At 58.1% G+C, this 16,666-nt stretch overlaps 1 protein-coding gene across 1 annotated transcript in view; it reads left to right on the top strand.

Moving 5' to 3' along the window:
• Window positions 1–5,270: 5,270 nt before the first annotated feature.
• Window positions 5,271–16,666, top strand: part of DOK7 (docking protein 7) — a 27,188-nt gene continuing 15,792 nt past the window's right edge. Inside the window, 3 exon segments of the mRNA XM_021713760.1 lie at window positions 5,271–5,393; window positions 5,395–5,500; window positions 7,859–8,059. Coding sequence (XP_021569435.1) covers window positions 5,280–5,393; window positions 5,395–5,500; window positions 7,859–8,059 — 421 coding nt within the window. The 5' untranslated portion in view covers window positions 5,271–5,279.

The following is a 16,666-nucleotide window of genomic DNA, read 5'->3' as shown; positions in this document are numbered from 1 at the left end:
TGTGGGGGGCTCAAAGCCATGCAAGTGAATGCAGGGCGGGTGTGTGCACATGTGAACATATATGACCCTGCATGTACACGTGTATGCACACACATGGGAGCACACACAAGTGTGTGGCCGAGTATGAGCACTTATGTGAGTGTACATGTGTGTGAATGTGTGCATCAGAGCATGTGCACGTGGACGTGAGTGGTTGTGAGCTAGTGGGGCTGTGTTTACACGTGTGTGAGGGCCAAGCTCGGTGGCTCAGCCTATAATCCCAGCACTTTGGGAGGCCAAGACGAGTGGATTGCCTGAGCCTGCGGGTTCGAGACCCACCCGGGCAGCTTGGTGAGACCTCATCTCTACAATAAATAAAAAAACAGGGCGTGGTGGTGCGCACCTGTAATTCTGGCTACTTGGAAGGCTGAGGTGGAAGGATCACCGGAGCCCAGCAGGTCGAGGCTGAGGTGGCTGGGCGCGTGCCACCACACTCTAGTCTGGGCAACGAAGTGAGACTCCAACTCAAAAAAAAAAAAAAAAGAAAAGAAAAGAAAGAAACAGATGGCTTGGGTGGTTGTCAGTGTCCTGTGGCCGACATGGTTGCTGATGACAAGATGCCAAACTCTGAAAAACATTTTCAGATGGTTTATTCTGGCCAATGAATGACTCTAGGCCCAGCAATGCCCTTCCTCAGGATATCCTGAGAATGTGTGCCTGCCATGGTGAAGATACAGATATGTAATTGAGGGAGGCAAAAGCTATAGCAATCATTGTTGGTTTAGCCTGGGAAGGACATTTCCAGGCAGAGGCTTGCAGGTCATAGGTGGAGTTAAGGGTTTCCTGACTGCCAGCTTGCAGTTCCTATCCAAGGAGTTTGGGGCCTCAGTAGAGGAGAAGTTTTGTAGGGTGGAAACACGCTGAACCTGTGGCTGTGTGGATGGGTCCTGTATGTGGCAGACTTTGGGGACTGGGAGTCCCCATGAGACGGCTTTGCAGGGCCACAGCATACTTTGAGGTCCTTCTTTATCTGTTACGTGATGTTTTGCCAGAGTCAGGTGGGAAAACCGGGCTTCCTGGGAGGACACGGCTGCTGTGTCCCTCTCCGGCATCCCTTGGGCTGGTGTGCTGTGTTCTAGGAAGAGACTTTAGAAACAGAAGGTACAGGAAAACAGACTTTAGAACAGAGAGTAACAGGGTCATAAAGCCCCTCTGTGAGTCTTCATCAGGTATGACTCCCATGTCTCTTAGGAATTTGGGGGGAAAAAAAACAGTTTTGGTGTAGTCTTCATGGCACAGCCCTACGGTCTAGGATTTTCGAATAACAGAGATTGATCCTCTCAGACCCGGTGGTCACCCCAGTTCCTGCCTCTGTCTCCACGTGGTCTTCTCTCCTGTGTCTGTGCTTCCTCATCTGTCTCTTATAAGGACACTGGTTTTTTTGGGTTAGGGCCCAGTGGATAGTCCAGGATGAGTTCATCTTGAGAACTGTAACTTGGTTACATCGACAAAGATCCTGCTCCCAAATAAGGTCACAGTCACAGGTTCTGGGATTAGGAGTGACCATATCTTTTTGGGAGGCACTGCTCAGCTCCCTGCAGATGCATGCAGGTGCTCATGGATTCCTAGGTCTCTAAGGTGCATGCATTCCTAAGGTGCTGGTGTCCCTAGGGTGCAGGCATCCCTAAGGTGCAGGTCTCCTCAAGGTGTATGTGTCCCTAAGGTGCAGGTGTCCCTAGAGTGCAGGTGTCCTTAGGGTGCTGGTGTCCCTAGGGTGTAGGCATTCCCAGGGTTGAGGTCTCCCCAGGGTTCAGGTGTCTCCAAGGTACAGGTGTCCCCAAGGTGCAGGTCTCCCTAAGGTCCAGGTCTCCCTAAGGTACAGGTGTCCCTAGGGTGCAGGTGTCCCTAAGGTGCAGGTTTCTCTAAGGCACTGGTGTCCCTAGGGTGCAGGGTGTGAGGCTGCATTTAGAGGGTCCAGAAAGATCAGATGGGCCAAGGGAGGCATCAGTGCACCAGGAAAAGATCTCAGGGACAAACGTGGGGTCCCGCATGTGGTCCCCGCAACCAGTCTTAGAGGCATAGACATCCAGGAAGGGGAAGACGTGCTTGCAGTGGCCAAGTGAGGAAGATGTGAGCTGTCGCAGCAAACCGACTCCAGGCTGGGAGTCAGCGGACTCTGGGCCAAATCCGCTGCCACCTGTTTTGTAAATAGAGCATATCGGCACATAACTGTTGATGCATGTGTCTTCTAGGCTGCTTTTGAGCTACGCAGTTGTGACAGAGACCTCGGACCCCAGAAAGCCAAATGTCTACTGTCAGGCCCTTTACAGCAAAGGGGGCTGACGCCTCTCCTAACCAAATTATTGGCAACGTAACTCCTTGAACAAAGGAGGTGCTGGCCTGCGGTGGACAGAACATCTGGCCATGGGGCTTTCCCTGGGCACTAGTAGAGGCGGGGCTGCCCCCAAGAGCTCAGAGCAAGTAGATCGGGAGATGGGCAGTGGTGTAGACACTGCCCCAGGGAGGCCGGAGACTGCAGGTAGGGGGAGCTGGACTTGATGAGGATGGTCAGGGGCTCTCTGGGGTCTCTAGGTGGGCGCTGAAGGAAGTCTGAGCCCCAGAGGAGTCTGGGGAGCATCTCAGTAGGGGTGGGCACTGGGAGGGTCTGGAGGGAACGCTGCTGTGTGTGGGCCTTTGTAGGTCAGTGGGTGAGGGTGGCACCTGGCCCAAGGGGCGACAGTGAGGGGAGGGACGATGGTGCCCGGGCGAACCAAGGGCCGCAGGATTGGCTTCAGGGGTAGAGGCAGAGGCAGAAGCTGCCTGCCCTGATGTGGCTGGGACCACAGGGGAGGAGGCGTCCTGCTGGGGTTCGAGGGTGACCAGCCCACCAAGAGATTGAGGAAGCTGAAGCCCAAGAGGTGGAAGGTGGCGGGCGGTTGGCAAGCGTGTGCCCCTTGTAGGGAGCTGCGGGCCAGCCACATGTCATGGACAGGCGGCTAGATCCAAGGGAAGGTGCCCGGCGTTACGTCCTGTAAGGCAGATGCGGAACTGAAAGCGACCAGCGGGAATATGCAAACTTGTATTGAGCGCTTACCGCATGCAGGGACTCCACACACCCTCCTGCATACAGTCCTCATGGCACTGACGCAGGTGGGGTTCCTATTGTCCCCATGTCACAGGTGAGGCGACTGAGGCCACACAGCCGGGTGGGCAGAGTCGTGGTTCTCCCTGGCATCACTCCTTTGGGTAGGACCCTCAGTGAGGTGGCGGCAAGGTCTGTGTGGGGCGTGATTATCCGCGGTGGAAGTTTCTACCACTCTCCACATGGATGTGGCCAAGCTTTGCAGGGATTCCAGAGGCAGAGGTGGCCTGGGACCCCCCTGCAACCACTCTGTGACACACGTTGGCCACAGAGGGCCGAGGACACGGTCATATCGAGTTCAGAGTGGCTGCTGGCTGTCCTCCCCCTCAGGGGTCCCTCTGTCCCATGTGGAAGCCCTTTCTGTGCCCATGTGTGTCTCCTGTTTTCATTTCTTGTGTGCTCTGGTGACCGTCTGGTGACATTTCCTTCATGGCACATTGTTTGCGTTGCCTTGTTCAAAGTATTTCTCTCCAGGCTGAGCTGCTTGCTGTCAGCCGAGGCGTTTCCAGGGGGACCATTTCTGCCTCAGCCTCTTTCAGGGTGGGCTGTTGGATGAACAGAAGGATTTCTGCGGGTCTTGGATTTTTTGCTTTCTCGCGTTGGGAATGCCTCAGCTTTTTTTCTAGCTCTAAGCATTTCAGACACAACGGACAGATCCTCAAATAGGAAGCAAAAGCCCCGTGCCCCTCCTCCACAGGTGCTCTGCTTCTGTACATTAAGTTTTATTGGCACGCCGCGGTGCCCGCTGGTCTATGCTGCCTGTGACTGCTTTCAAGCTGCAACAGTGGCAGTGCTTAGTAGCCATGACTGAGACCTTATGGCCCCAGAAGCGGAAACTGTGTGCCCTCTGGCCCTTCACGGGGAAGTTTGCTGGCCTCTGGCCTCCGTGGCCATGACTCTGTGGTCTGCTAGCAAAATCAGGCAGGAGGGGAAGCAAATGCCGTGGCACTGCTCTGGAGTCTGCTAGCAAAATCAGTTTCTGAGTCAAGTTCATCTGGGATCTGGACTCACACCTGGGTTTGCCGGGCCTGCTTGAAGAGTAGGCGCCTGCGTTTCAGAGGCTTATGGTGGAGGTGTCATTCTGCCCCTCCCTTGGGGGCGGTTCTCCTTCGTCCTCCCTCCTGTCTGTGCAGAAATGACTCTGCACCTGGAGCATCACGCAGGATCTGGGCTTGTCTCACACATAAACATGTTAAGGTGTTTGTGGTTGGCCTCAAACTTACACCCACTTCAGAACCAGGCATCCTGGGCCCGGCTGCAGGGCTTGGTGGGAGGTGACCCGCCTGTGAAGCCAGAGGGCCAGGACCACCCTGCCCCCTGGATCACCCTCTTATTTCCTCAGGCAGCAGGCCCCTGGCACTAGCAGGTATGTGTCCGCAGCGGGTGATTTGCCCAAGGCCGCACAAGGGGCCATGAAGTGCAGTTTGTACGGCACCCAGACTAAGAGGACTGTATCAGCTTTGCCATGGTGTAGTGACCGTGACGTTGGAAAACGGGAACTTGGGGACAGAGACCCAAGCTGCCCTGGAGGATCTGGGAAGCAAGGCAGGCATGTCCCCTGCAGCAGGAGAAGAGATCAGTCTTGCCGGGGTGGACAGTGGCTGGGTGGAAGGCGGTGAGACCCAAGGCCCAGTGATTCCCTCCCCCATCTCCCTGAGGCTAGAGCTGAGGCCGTATCCTAGAAACTAAGAGAACCAGGAGGTGAGCTCTGTCTCCTTGTGACAGGGAGTGGGCACAGGCTTGGGCCAGCATGGGCGGCAAGGCTGAGGTGGGAGGCTGTAGTGTCAGCTAGCCAGGCTCCCTGCTGGGTCCCCCGAGTCACCAACCACAGTTCCAGCTATGTGGCTGGGTGGGCTCCAGGGCCTGGGGCAGGACAGATTTGTAGGTGGGGGTCCCAGATCCAGCTTTGGGGGGCCAGAGTTGGGGCCAGGTATAGCCATGAATGTTCCAGGCCCTCATGGCCTGTAGATCTTGTAGGGTGGGGGATCACCCCATTTGGTACCCAAGGAAACAGGCTTGGGACAGTGGACTGGCTTGTTTGGGTCCATCCTTGGTCTCTCTTCATTGGTCACGATCGCCTGGGGCTGGAGACTGAGGTGGGGGGGCAGTGCTGGCTGGCACCCCTGACGGTCGCTCTCACCACGCAGACTGCCTGCTGATGCTGGCCTACAAGGACAAATCGGAGCGTGCCAGGGGCCTGCGGGAGCGCAGCAGCCTGACCCTGGAGGACATCTGTGGCCTGGAGCCCGGCCTTCCCTACGAGGGCCTGGCCCCACACGCTGGCCATTGTCTGCCTGTCCCAGGCCATCATGCTGGGCTTTGACAGCCGCGAGGCCATGTGCGCGTGGGACGCTCGGATCCGCTATGCGCTCGGTGAGGGTGAGTAACCGGGGCAGAGGTCCAAGGTCAGGGCTGCCTCCCTCCTTGGTGTCCTGGGGCTCCACCAACGTGGCCACAGAGGCAGAAGAGACTCCGGGGGTGGCGCAGAAGTGATAGGACACTTGTAGGCACCTCAAGCCTTCCTGAGCTCGATGCCAGGTCACAGAGAGCCCGGCTAGGCTGGGGGACATGGATACTTGTGGGCGTGGGGTCTTTGGAGTCCTACCCTGACCCATTAGTTAGAACTGGAACCTTTAACACAAGCCAGGTGGCCTTCTTAGGGGTGCAACTTCCCAAAGCCGTGCCCATTGGGACCCACACTAGACAGCCCAGGCCAGAGCCTGGGTAGGAGAGAGAGCCACAGAGCCACCTGGCAGCAGGTGGCAGAGTGGCAGGAACAGGCTGGGCAGTCCCCCAACATGGGAGAGGAGGCCTGGGAAGGAGAGGGGGGATAGGGAGGGAGGGGAGGGAGGGAGGGCTGGCAATGGTGGAGGAGGGGAGCCCTCCTGGGCCTTTGCTCTCAAGGCCCTGTCACAGCTCTGCAGGGTGGATGGGCAGGTGCACTCTGGCTGCCCCAGAGGAGCAAACTACCCGCCCTGTGCCTCCATAAGCTGGCAGGGGGGCTGGGGCCCTGAGCGCAAAGTAGCAGATCGGATAAAATGTGGCCATTCCTAAAAATTAAAACTGATGCCAAAAAGACCAGGATGAACAGGATATCACTTTAGACCTGCTCAGGCACCAGCCCTGCACTCACATGTCCTCTGGCCCAGCAGAACCCCGGAAACCCTGGCCCCTATCTTTGGAAACTCATATCTTGTTCCTCATGGACTCTGCATTACTCTTTTTTTTTTTTGAGTTGGAGTCTCACTCTGTCGCCCAGACTGGAGTGCAGTGGCCACTCCCGGCCACCGCAGCCTCTACCCGCTGGGCTCCAGCGATCCCTCCACCTCAGCTTTCCGTGTAGCTGGAACTTCAGGCGCGTGCTACCACGCCTGGCTAATTTTTGATTTATTGTAGAGATGAGGTCTCGCCAAGTTGCCCAGGCGGGTCTCGAACTCACAGGCTCAGGCAATCCGCTCACCTCAGCCGTCCAAAGCGCGGGATGACAGGCTGAGCCACCGAACCCGGCTGCATTGCTCTTTATTTTTTTTACATGTTGCATTAAAACAGTTTTGTCTTTGAGATGAGCATCTCGATCCCCCGTCTTGGTGGGGAGCACCAGTCCTTCCCCCTTCACAAGGAGAGGAAATTGGAGGAGGTTTGGACAGCTCGGCAGGAGGGTGTAGGGGAGATATTAAAAGGGTAGAGCATGCTTTTCCAGAAAGTTCTCCCATTGGGGGTTCCCACCAGCTCAGCCTGGTTAGATGGCATGACCTCCTTTCCTCATTGGCCTGGGGCAGCAGCCATCACACCGAGGCTGCTGGGCAACGCCTGGCAGCTTTATCCTGGTGGAAATCTTGGTGTGGGTCCCATGTCCTCCCAGGGACATGAGCTGGGGCTCAGAGGATGTGCCCCAGATCATGGCTTAGAACAGGAGGAGGAGGAGGGTGTGGGAGCCAAGGCCCTCAGGCTCAGCGTTGTAGATGGAGCAAGTGGGGCCCGTGGGTGGGCTCCCACAAGCAGGTTCCGTTTTTTGGGGACCTGGCTTCCCGGGGTACGCCCACCTGCAGAGGTGGGGCCGGTCTGAGGAGGGAGAAGGGGGAGGGGGACGGTGCTCACGGCCATCCTCTTGGGGGCTTCAGGGGCCAAGGGCTAGCTGAGGTAGTGGCCAGGACCCCAAGGATGGCTAACTGGGTGGAGGGGAGGCCATGGTGGTCTGGTGTCCCTGTGGCCAGGCTGGGGCTGTGATGCAGACCCCAGACTCTCTACAAGCTGACTGGAGGTGAGGGGGGGGACTCCCTGAGCCTCAGTTTCCCCATCTGTGACACGGGACCACATGGCTGCCCAGGCGGGAGGAGGGTTCCTGAAAGGAGATGCTTGAGCAGGAGCCCAGCCACGAAAGCACTAGAAAGCATCGGAAAGCACTCTCCTTCCACTCAACTCACGGAGGCTCAGTCTGGCTCTTTAGTGGGGAGGGGCAAAGTCAGGCCCTCGGTGCTTTCTTCCCCCCTGAACAAAGGCAGTTCCTGAAAGGATGGGGGAGAGGCAAGTGTGCCCCTTCCCTGGGCACCCCACCCCTGTGGCCATTTGCTCATCCTGTGAGCAGCTGCTGGAGCGGGCACCAGGGCAGGGTGGCCCTCTGCTCCCCAGATGACACTGGACCACACCCCCACCTCCTCCCCACCCCCGCACCCCGGCTGCCTCCGCCCCACTGCACCGCCTTCTCCCGGTGATGCCCTCTCGCCCCACCGCCTTCAGTGCACAGGTTCCATGTGACAGTGGCTCCAGGCACCAAGCTGGAGAGCGGCCCGGCCACCCTGCACCTCTGCAATGACATCCTCGTCTTGGCCAGGGACATCCCTCCAGCCGTCATGGGACAGTGGAAACTGTCAGATCTCCGACGCTACGGGGCCGTGCCCAACGGATTCATCTTTGAAGGCGGGACCAGGTGTGGGTACTGTAAGTACGCGGCATGGGGGGACACTGGGCCACGTTGGGTGGCAGCTCTCGGCGTCCCTCAAACTGTTGGCTTCGACCTGGCCGCCCCCCGTGTGCCCACGAGCTGGTGTCTCTGGAGCCCCTGGAGGTGTCTCCACACTCTGTCCACTGTCCCTCTGCTGGTGGAGTATGCTTTTCCAGAAAGTTCTCCCATTGGAGTTTCCCACCAGCCCAGCCTGGTTAGGGGGCATGGCCTCCTTTCCTCATCTGCCTGGGGCCGAAGCCATCACGCTGAGGCCGCTGGGCACCGCCTGGCAGCTTTGTCTTGGTAGAAATCTTGGTGTGGGTCCCACGTCCTCCCAGGGACATGAGCTGGGGTTCAGAGGATGTGCCCCAGGCCATGGCTTGGAACAGGAGGAGGAGGGAGGTTGGGAGCCAAGACCCTCAGGCCCAGCGTTGTAGATGGAGCAGGTGGGCCCCGTAGGCAGGAACCTGCTTGTGGTGCTGGGTTCAAGTCTGTTCCTGAAGCTGGCCCCGCCCTGCCCCTGGGGATGCCAGGAGGGGTTCTCCCAGCGTTGTCACAGCCTGTGGCCCTGTGTCTGAGGCCACAGAGCATCCGAGTCACTCATGTTCAGATTTAATGAATAAACAAAGAATGAATTTTGCGTGACTGTGAGCTCTGCTGTGGACAGAGAGAAACGCATCTGTGGCCAGAGAATTCCTCATGGACACGCCCCCTCAGCTCTGATGTCCCCAGTGAGGGGGCCGAGTGTGGGAGGGGCCCCAAGACCCATCCTGGGTGAGGTGATGAGGAGCAGATTGCATGTTGGGGGATGGGACGGAAACCCCCCAAATGACCTGTGCATTTGTGGTGCTGCCAGGGCTGCCGCAGGGGTGGGGTCATAGTGACCCCCATCCACGTTGCCAAGGTGGGGTGTAGACATATCGGGTCACTGCAGTCCCCATGGGATGGTGTGTCACCCTCTCTGCCTCCATGCTGGCTGCCCAGCTCGAGGCTGCCCTTGCGGCTTCCTGGCGACCTGGCGACCTGGCATGGAACTGCAGTGACCCTATCACACCAGGCCTGCCGCTCTCTCAGCAGGCACGCTGATGAGGCCTGGGTAGGGCTCGATCTCTCAGGGCAGAGTGAATGCGGGTGGGGACGTGGACCCTGCTGGCCACTGGCAAAGGCCAGCTGGGGGCCAGCACAAGCCCACGGGGTGTCCCGTCTGCCATCGGTGTGGGCACTGGGAGGAAACTCAGTGTGTTTATGGTGGGAGCCAGTCCCATTGGGGCCTTTGAGGTGAGGCCTGGACCACAAGGGTGTCTAGCAAAGGGGGACAGGGAGGCCAGGATCCATCTCCGCTAGGGAGCGGGACCTTCGGTGGCTCGTGGGCGGGTCTGGCTTGAAGTCTCGGCCCCTGGGGCTGGCAGAGTGGCCGCAGCCAGAGGCCAACGGGCCCTGGCTCTCCGGGGTTTGTGAGCCGGTGCATGTGGAGAGCATGGCTGCTCCGCATACTTGTGTGGGCCGGGCGAAGGGTGTGGCTCTTGGGAGAGCTGGGGCAAGCGTCAGGGCCTCTTCTGCTGGATGGGCCCTCAGGTTTCTTCTTGGGTAAGGCAGAGGTTCAGACTTGAGCCCCCGGGGTGACCCGTGGCCCGGCGTCCCTCTCCACCGTCACACGGCAGGCCAGGTGCTGCAGGCTGGGGTTGCTTTCCACGGGGCCCCCTGTGTCTCGTGTGGTGCCCTAGGTCTGGAGGTTTCTGGAAGGGAGGCCCGTGTACTCTTTTCTGTGGAGCTCTGGGCGCAGGCAGGCAGCCAGCCGGGTGGCACCAGTGCACTGACCCTCCCAGCCTGGTGGGGCGGGAGGACTCATTTCCGTGGAGAACGGCTTGTGCTGTCCAGGACATGATGGAACGGGGCCCACTGGATACTTTTCCTCTGAGGTCTGGGTATAAAATCCCCCATCTTGGTGCAGTTTTCTGCTTGTAGACAGTTCTGTGTTAGGGCTGTGTGTCTCCTTGGGCCGGAGGCTGGGGTGTGTTTCCTGGGTGGCTAGAACCCCGGTGATCTCTCTGGGGGGCACCTGGCACTTCCCCTAAGCAGTGTCTTAAATTAGCTCCACCTTGCACACTGGCTGGCCTGGCAGGACTGACCTCGGTGCTGAATGTTCTCGCCCCATGGTGGGACCCTGGCCTGAGAGGATGGGCCCTCCTGGGGAGACCCAGTCTTCTCACCACCTCCAAGCCATACTCACACCCACCTGGCCACCTGGACTGTGCCATGTGGGGCCAGCGGGTCCTGCCAGCTGGTGCCTCTCAGGGCCTGGTAGGAAGGACTGGCTGGGCTGGCCTGTCCCGCTGTCTCTGCAGGTCCTCCCGTGGTCCAGGGAGCCGCGGCATCAGCACGCACCCAGCAACTCAGAGCCACAGAAGTGGATTCTGCTGGGGTCTGGAGACCCAAAGCCCCAAGTCAGGGGGCCAGCAGGCCCTGCTTCCTCCCAGGCTCTAAAGGGGGGCCAGGGGAGGGTCATTCTCGCTCCTCCAGCTTCTGGTGGTCCCCAGTGTTCCTTGGCTTGTGGCCACGTTGCTCCAGTCTCTGCCTCTTTCATCCTCTGCTGTGCCAGTGTCTCCTCTTCTGTCTCTTGAAGGACACAGTCACAGGATTAAGTCCAGGATGATCCCATGTGGAGAACCTTAGCTTCATTCCATCTGTAAAGACCCTTGTCCACAGATTCTGGGATGCGAAGGTATCTTTTCGGGGCCACTCCTTGGCCCAGACAGGGTAACTCATGGTGCATCTGGGCCCCATCCCATTCAGGCTGAAGGCCCTGGAAGGTCTTGGGGCTACAGCAATCAATTCTTTTCCTCCGCTGAGGGCAGGCCCCAGCCTGACATCTGGCCCCCAGAACCACTCCCTCAGCCTCCAATACAGCCAGCTCTACAGGGAGAGGGCACCCTGAGATGTGGGGTGTGGCTGTGTGTTGGAGCCCTGAGGCTGTGGGGTAGGGTCAGAGGGTGCCCTGGAGGGAAGGGGCAGGGCTGGCTGGGTTTGGTGCCTGTGGGCACTTGTGCCTCTCTGGCTCCCACATGGACAGCTGCCTGTTTGGAACTGGACAGGTGGGGGGCTTGGCGGCGTGGCCAATTCTTTCTCTCCGTCGATCCGGGGACTGTACTGTCGACCACCAGAGGCTGGGCCAGAATGTGCTTGCAACGAGATGTGTGCTGGTCTAGGGACAGCTCGGGCCTTGGGCTGGGGCAGGATACACAGGCTGGAGACTGGGCCCTGCCAACAGGGACAGCGGGTGGTGGTGGAGAGTGGTGCTGAGGTACCTCCTGACCTGGGACAGGATCAGCTGGGAGCAGCAGAGATGGCATGAGCCCAGGAGGGGTAAATTTCCCAGACTCCTGGTGGGAAAGACTTTGGAGGGACAGGGGATCTTTGAGCTAGCCCTTGAGGGTGAGTAGGAGTTTCTGGGAGGTGAAGACCCGCTGTTCCTTGCTTTCCCATCTTCCTCTCCAGCTGGATCCAGCTCGGGCCCGTGTCTGCCCTACCTCCAGCCTCTTGGGGCCACAGGGAGCCTTTTTTAATGTTATTTTTTGATTATTTTATTATTTATATATGGGTGTGTGTATATCTATGTATTTATTATTTTGTAGCAACAAGGTTTCACTATGTTGCCCAGGTTGGTCTTGAGCCCCTGGGCTCAAACAAGCCTCCCACCTTAGCCTCCCAAAGTTCTGGGATGACAGGTGTCAGCCACTGCGCCTGGCCAGGAGCATTTTTTTTTTTTTGGAGTCGGTGTCCCACTCCGTCACCCAGACTGGAGGGCAGTGGCACATTCCCAGCCACCTCAGCTTTGACCTGCTGGGCTCCGGCGATCCTTCCGCCTCAGCCTTCCAAGTAGCTGGAACTATAGGTACACACTACCACGCTCGGCTAATTTTTGATTTATTGTGGAGACGAGGTCTTGCCAAGTTGCCCGTGCAGGTCTCAAACCCGCGGGCTCAGGCAATCCTCTCGCCTCGGTCTCCCAAAGTGCTGGGATGACAGGCTGAGCCGCGGCGCCCAGCCTCCAGGAGCATTTTTAAATGATGTTTTCAGGGAGTAAAGAGTGAAGGCCCCAGCCTAGGAGACTCTCCTATGGGAACACCTGCCTCCGTCCATCTCTGAGGAGCCCCTTGGGCTCCCTTTGGACTTTGCTACTCGCTGGTGGCCCAGACAGAGCCAGCTGGAGCCCTGGCCCCTGCAGGAAGCTGGAGCAGGAGGGAATGCGCTTGTGGCTTCTCTTGGCTGGGTACTGGGCACAGGGATCAGAGTCGGGAGCACGTGCCGGGTGGCCTCAGAGCCTGTGTGAGACCCAATGAGGCCTTTGTGGTCCCCAGAGGGCGCAAGGGAGCCAGGGAAGGTTGTAGACCTCAGCCTGGGGATGTTGGGGCAGCTCTCTGGAGGAATGAGCCCAAGAGAGGCTTCTGCAGGGTGCAGAAGTCAGCCCAGCTCAGAGGGTCAGGAGGGGCGGGGAAGAGGAAAGAGTGACCAGACCTGTGTCGGGTGTGGATGGGTGACCCGAGGGCGTATGCAGGAGCCCCGGGAGGTGGGGGTGGTGAGAAGCGAGGTTGGACTAGGAGAGAGCAGGGTGGGGCTTCAAAGAGCCGGATCCACAGGACCAGAGTGTGCACTGTATTCCCAGAGTAGCAGGGAGCCATTGAAGGTGCTTGGGCAGGGGAGTGTTTCAGACGTTAATTTTGGCCCCAGGCTGAGACAGGCCTGGAGGAAGAGGCCGAAGAAGGCGCCAGGAGAAGCTTCTGGTTGTTGTGTCAAGATGAGGCGGGTGAGGCTGACCAAGCGGCAGCTGTGGGGGGAAGGGCTGGGTGGATTCCCAGAACACTAACAAGGTGGTGATTGAGTGGAAGGAGGGAGGGGCCAGGTGGGGAGGGGAGGAGCCCTTGCTGAGGGGAGGGTCCTGGGAGGGGGGCCTGGGTGAGGGACTCTTACTAGAGCTGGCCCGGACCAGAAAGGTGCCATGGGGCGGGGCAGGCTTCCAGGCAGGGCGCGTCCATACAAAGGTCCTGTCCCCTTTGCTGAGTGGCACTCGTGTGTGTGATCGTTTGCCCTGGAGAGCAGGTCCTGCATGTATGTCTGTGTGTCTCCCAGAGTCCCCTCTGGGCCTCAGGCTGCCTGACAGGTCTGTGGTTTATTTCCCTGCCCGCTCAGACGTGTGTGCCAGGTCCTGCCCGGTGGAATCCCCCTTCCTTTGTAGGCACCTGGGGACTCAGGCCGCCGTGGGGCCTTCTGGGAGCTGCCCTGCAGGGCCTGCGCCCGGCTCTAGAGGCTCACCTGCACTGACGCTCGCCCTCACCTTGCCCGAAATTGGTGTCCCCAATTTATAGGCCAGGAAACTGAGGCCAAGAGCAGTCTGTCAGCCTGCCCTGGTGTTCACGGGGCCAGTGCTCTGTGGTGCTGACCTGGTGCAGCCCAGAGGCTGCCCCCGGGTCTGAGGAGGGGTCCACGGCCTTTCTCATCCCCTATTGGGCAGAACCAGCAACAGGGCGTGTCCAGACAGCAGGCCCAACAGGGATAATTCAGCTCTTGCTGGCTTCTGCAGCCTTCACTTACCTCCTCCTGGGGGTGGTTTTACCCCACTCTGTTTCCTTCTGGGCAGAAAGCAGCCCCGGGGCTGGCACGGTGTCCCCTGCCCTCTGGGACATGCTGTGTGGCCTTGGGGCACTGGCAGGACAGTGAGCCTCACTTGCCCCCTCCAGTTCCTGAACTTAGGCTCTGGAGGGTCTTCCCACTTGTGCCAGGGTTCAGCGATCACGTTCAACTTCTCTGCAAATGTCTCAGGCCCCGGCCAAGTCTCTGGGTTGCTCTGAGCCTCAGTTTCCCCATCTGTGCCGTGGGGATCTCATGTCTCCGCTGTGGGAAGCTGGGAAGAATTGGCTGTTCGTGAAGCACCAACCTTGTCCCTCCACCTCCGCCTGGCATCCCTGGGCAGGACTCTCAGTCCCCCGGGCCCGTCGGCAGCCCGCGATTTGCAGCTTTTTTGTACTGGTCGTGACCCTGCCTGGGGATCTGGGGCCAAGGAGGGCCTGGTGCCTTGCAGCCGGTGTCCCAGGATACCTCCGCCCTCCTGGAGCAGCCCTGAGGCTCAAGCCGCCGCCCCGTCCCACTGCAGGGGGCACGGAGGGCACCCCCGCCTGGCCCAAACCTGGCCCCTTGCTCTCTGTTGTGGGCTATGTCACCCAGGACACCCTTTCAGTGGGTGGCCGAGAGCAAGAACCTTACTGGCCATTTGGGCGATGCTGGGAAAAGTGAGATCTAGGGCCAGGCGCGATGACTTACACAGGTAATCCCAGCACTTTGGTAGGTTGAGGTGGGAGGATTGCTTGAGGTCAGGAAGTTCAAGATCAGCCCGGGCAATATAGGGAGACCCCCCCCCCATCGCTACCAAATATTATAAGGATCAGCTGGGCGTGGTGGCATGCTCCAGTAGTTCCAGCAACTCAGGCAGCTGAGGCGGGAGGATGACTTGAGCCCGGTTGATCTGCCGCTATACTCTAGACAGAGAGAGAGACCCTGTCTCTAAAACCAAAAGGAAAAGAGTAAGATCTGACCTCACCTGTGCAGGCTGTGCCCAGGGGAGCAGGTGCCCACCGATGCCGCGAGAAGGGGCAGATGGTAGTGGCATGGGCAGGAAGGCAGGCCACTACAGAGTGACTTTGTGGGTTGAGTGGTGGTCTGTGGACAGGTGGGGGGCTCTGTGACTGGGCCCTGCTCAGGGATGGAGCCCAGAATGTAGTTGGCCTGGCCTTGGGCTTGGGACTCTGCTTAGGGAGGCTGTTGTACCCTCTGTGGTACTTGGAAGTGTGTGTGTGTGTGTGTGTGTGTGTGTGTGTGTGTGTGTGTGTTTCGGGGTCCTTGTCACAGCAACTGCACGATGGCCTGGCATGGAGAGGGAGTGGCTGCAGGCATGTTAATGCTTTACCACGTGCGACCCCATCCTGCTGGGGTGGTGGCCCCCAGAGAGGCCCAGGCTGGAGGGGGCGCGGGAGGCCGAGCTGTCACGGTACTCACATTGTGCAGCTGCCGCCTCCAGCCATCCATGGCACTTTCCATCTTCCCAAACTGAAGCTCCCCACTCCCCGACCCCTGGCACCTGCTGTTCTGTTTCCTGCCTCTGTGAGTCTGACCACTCTAGAGACCTCACGGAAGCTGCATCGCACAGAATGTGTTGTCCCTTCGTGTCTTCTTATTGCACTCAGCATGGTGTCCTCAAGACGCATCCATTGTGGCAGGTGTCAGTGTCCCTCCTCCTAGGGCGTAACCCTATCCATCATACGTGTGCGCTCATACGGCTTATCCATTCATTTGCTGACGGACACGAAGTTGCTTCCACGCCTGCCTTCTGGCATTGTGATAAGACTGCTGTGAACATCAGCAGAGATCTCTTCGAGTCCCTGTGTTCCCCCCTTTGGGGCAGATACGCAGGAGTGGAACTGCCAGAGCGGACGGTGATTGTGTTTAACTTGCCGAGGAAACGCCATCCTGTTCTCCACAGCGGCTGCACCATTGCCCATCTCACCAGCAGTGCACCGGGCTTCAGTTTCTCTGCGTCCCATTAATGCTTGCTGTTTCTGGGTAGGGGGAGGTTGCCTTTTTTTTTTTTTTTTTTTTTTGCTTTGTTTTGATACTAGTCCTCCCAGTGGGCAGGAAATGTTGGATGAAATTTAAAACTTAATTTCAAATATGAACTTGTTTCATGGAACTTGGCTTATTTCTAACAAAATGAGGGCACAGAGAAATGAAATTTTAATGAGTAGACATCATAGTCTATTAAGAAACCCTGTGCAGAAACCCGTCCCCAGGGGCTTGGTTAGCTGCGCTGACTTTCTGATTGAAAGTGCAAGTGAGGCAAGTCAGTGCTGTCTGGACAGAAGCTTTCTAGAAACTTCTCAGCATGAAATCCTCCAGATGCCTCCAGACTATGTCCCTGATGACTTCTAGCATGTGATCTTTGTCAACACAGGGTGACACTTTGATATTTGTTCTCCGGGAGCTGGGATACTGAACACTTAATAAGATCATGTGACAACCATCAGGGTACTCAAGATTATTCAAACAGAAATCATCTCAGACCTGATTGGGTCATCGAATGTTAGAGGGGAGAGCATGTTCTTTCTTACAATTGGTGAACTTGGACTTGAATGCAACAGCGTTTTCACTGGAAACACCTTCCCTGGGAAGTTATAGCATCTATGATGTGGGTGGGGTCTACCCACACCCCGACCACCCGAGGTCTGTGTCCACGGCAGGAGCGGCCTGGAAGCCCAGGGGCCAGCCAGCCCTCTACTCTGCTTCCCACAGTGCTCTCTGTCTTCCTTCTCTGCATTTCTCCATGTTGTGTCTTGCTGTGTAACAAACACTCCCAAACCTAGTGGCTATTTCTTGGCTTGTGGTTCTGTGCATCAGGGATCTGAGTGGGGCTCGGTGGGGACGACCCATCTCTGCCCTAGAGGCCCTGGGCTGGCGGGTGCTGACTGTTGACTGAATTGCTTCACTTTCCCTGTAGGAATCTCTCTCTCCAGCCGGGTAGCCTGGGCAGCTTATGATTCTTTTTTTTTTTTTTTTTT

This window comes from Carlito syrichta, unplaced genomic scaffold (genome assembly GCF_000164805.1).
Source record: "Carlito syrichta isolate Samal-C Ts95f unplaced genomic scaffold, Tarsius_syrichta-2.0.1 Scaffold304722, whole genome shotgun sequence".
Taxonomy (NCBI): Eukaryota; Metazoa; Chordata; class Mammalia; order Primates; family Tarsiidae; genus Carlito; species Carlito syrichta.
This window is presented reverse-complemented; position numbering and strand designations above follow the sequence as displayed.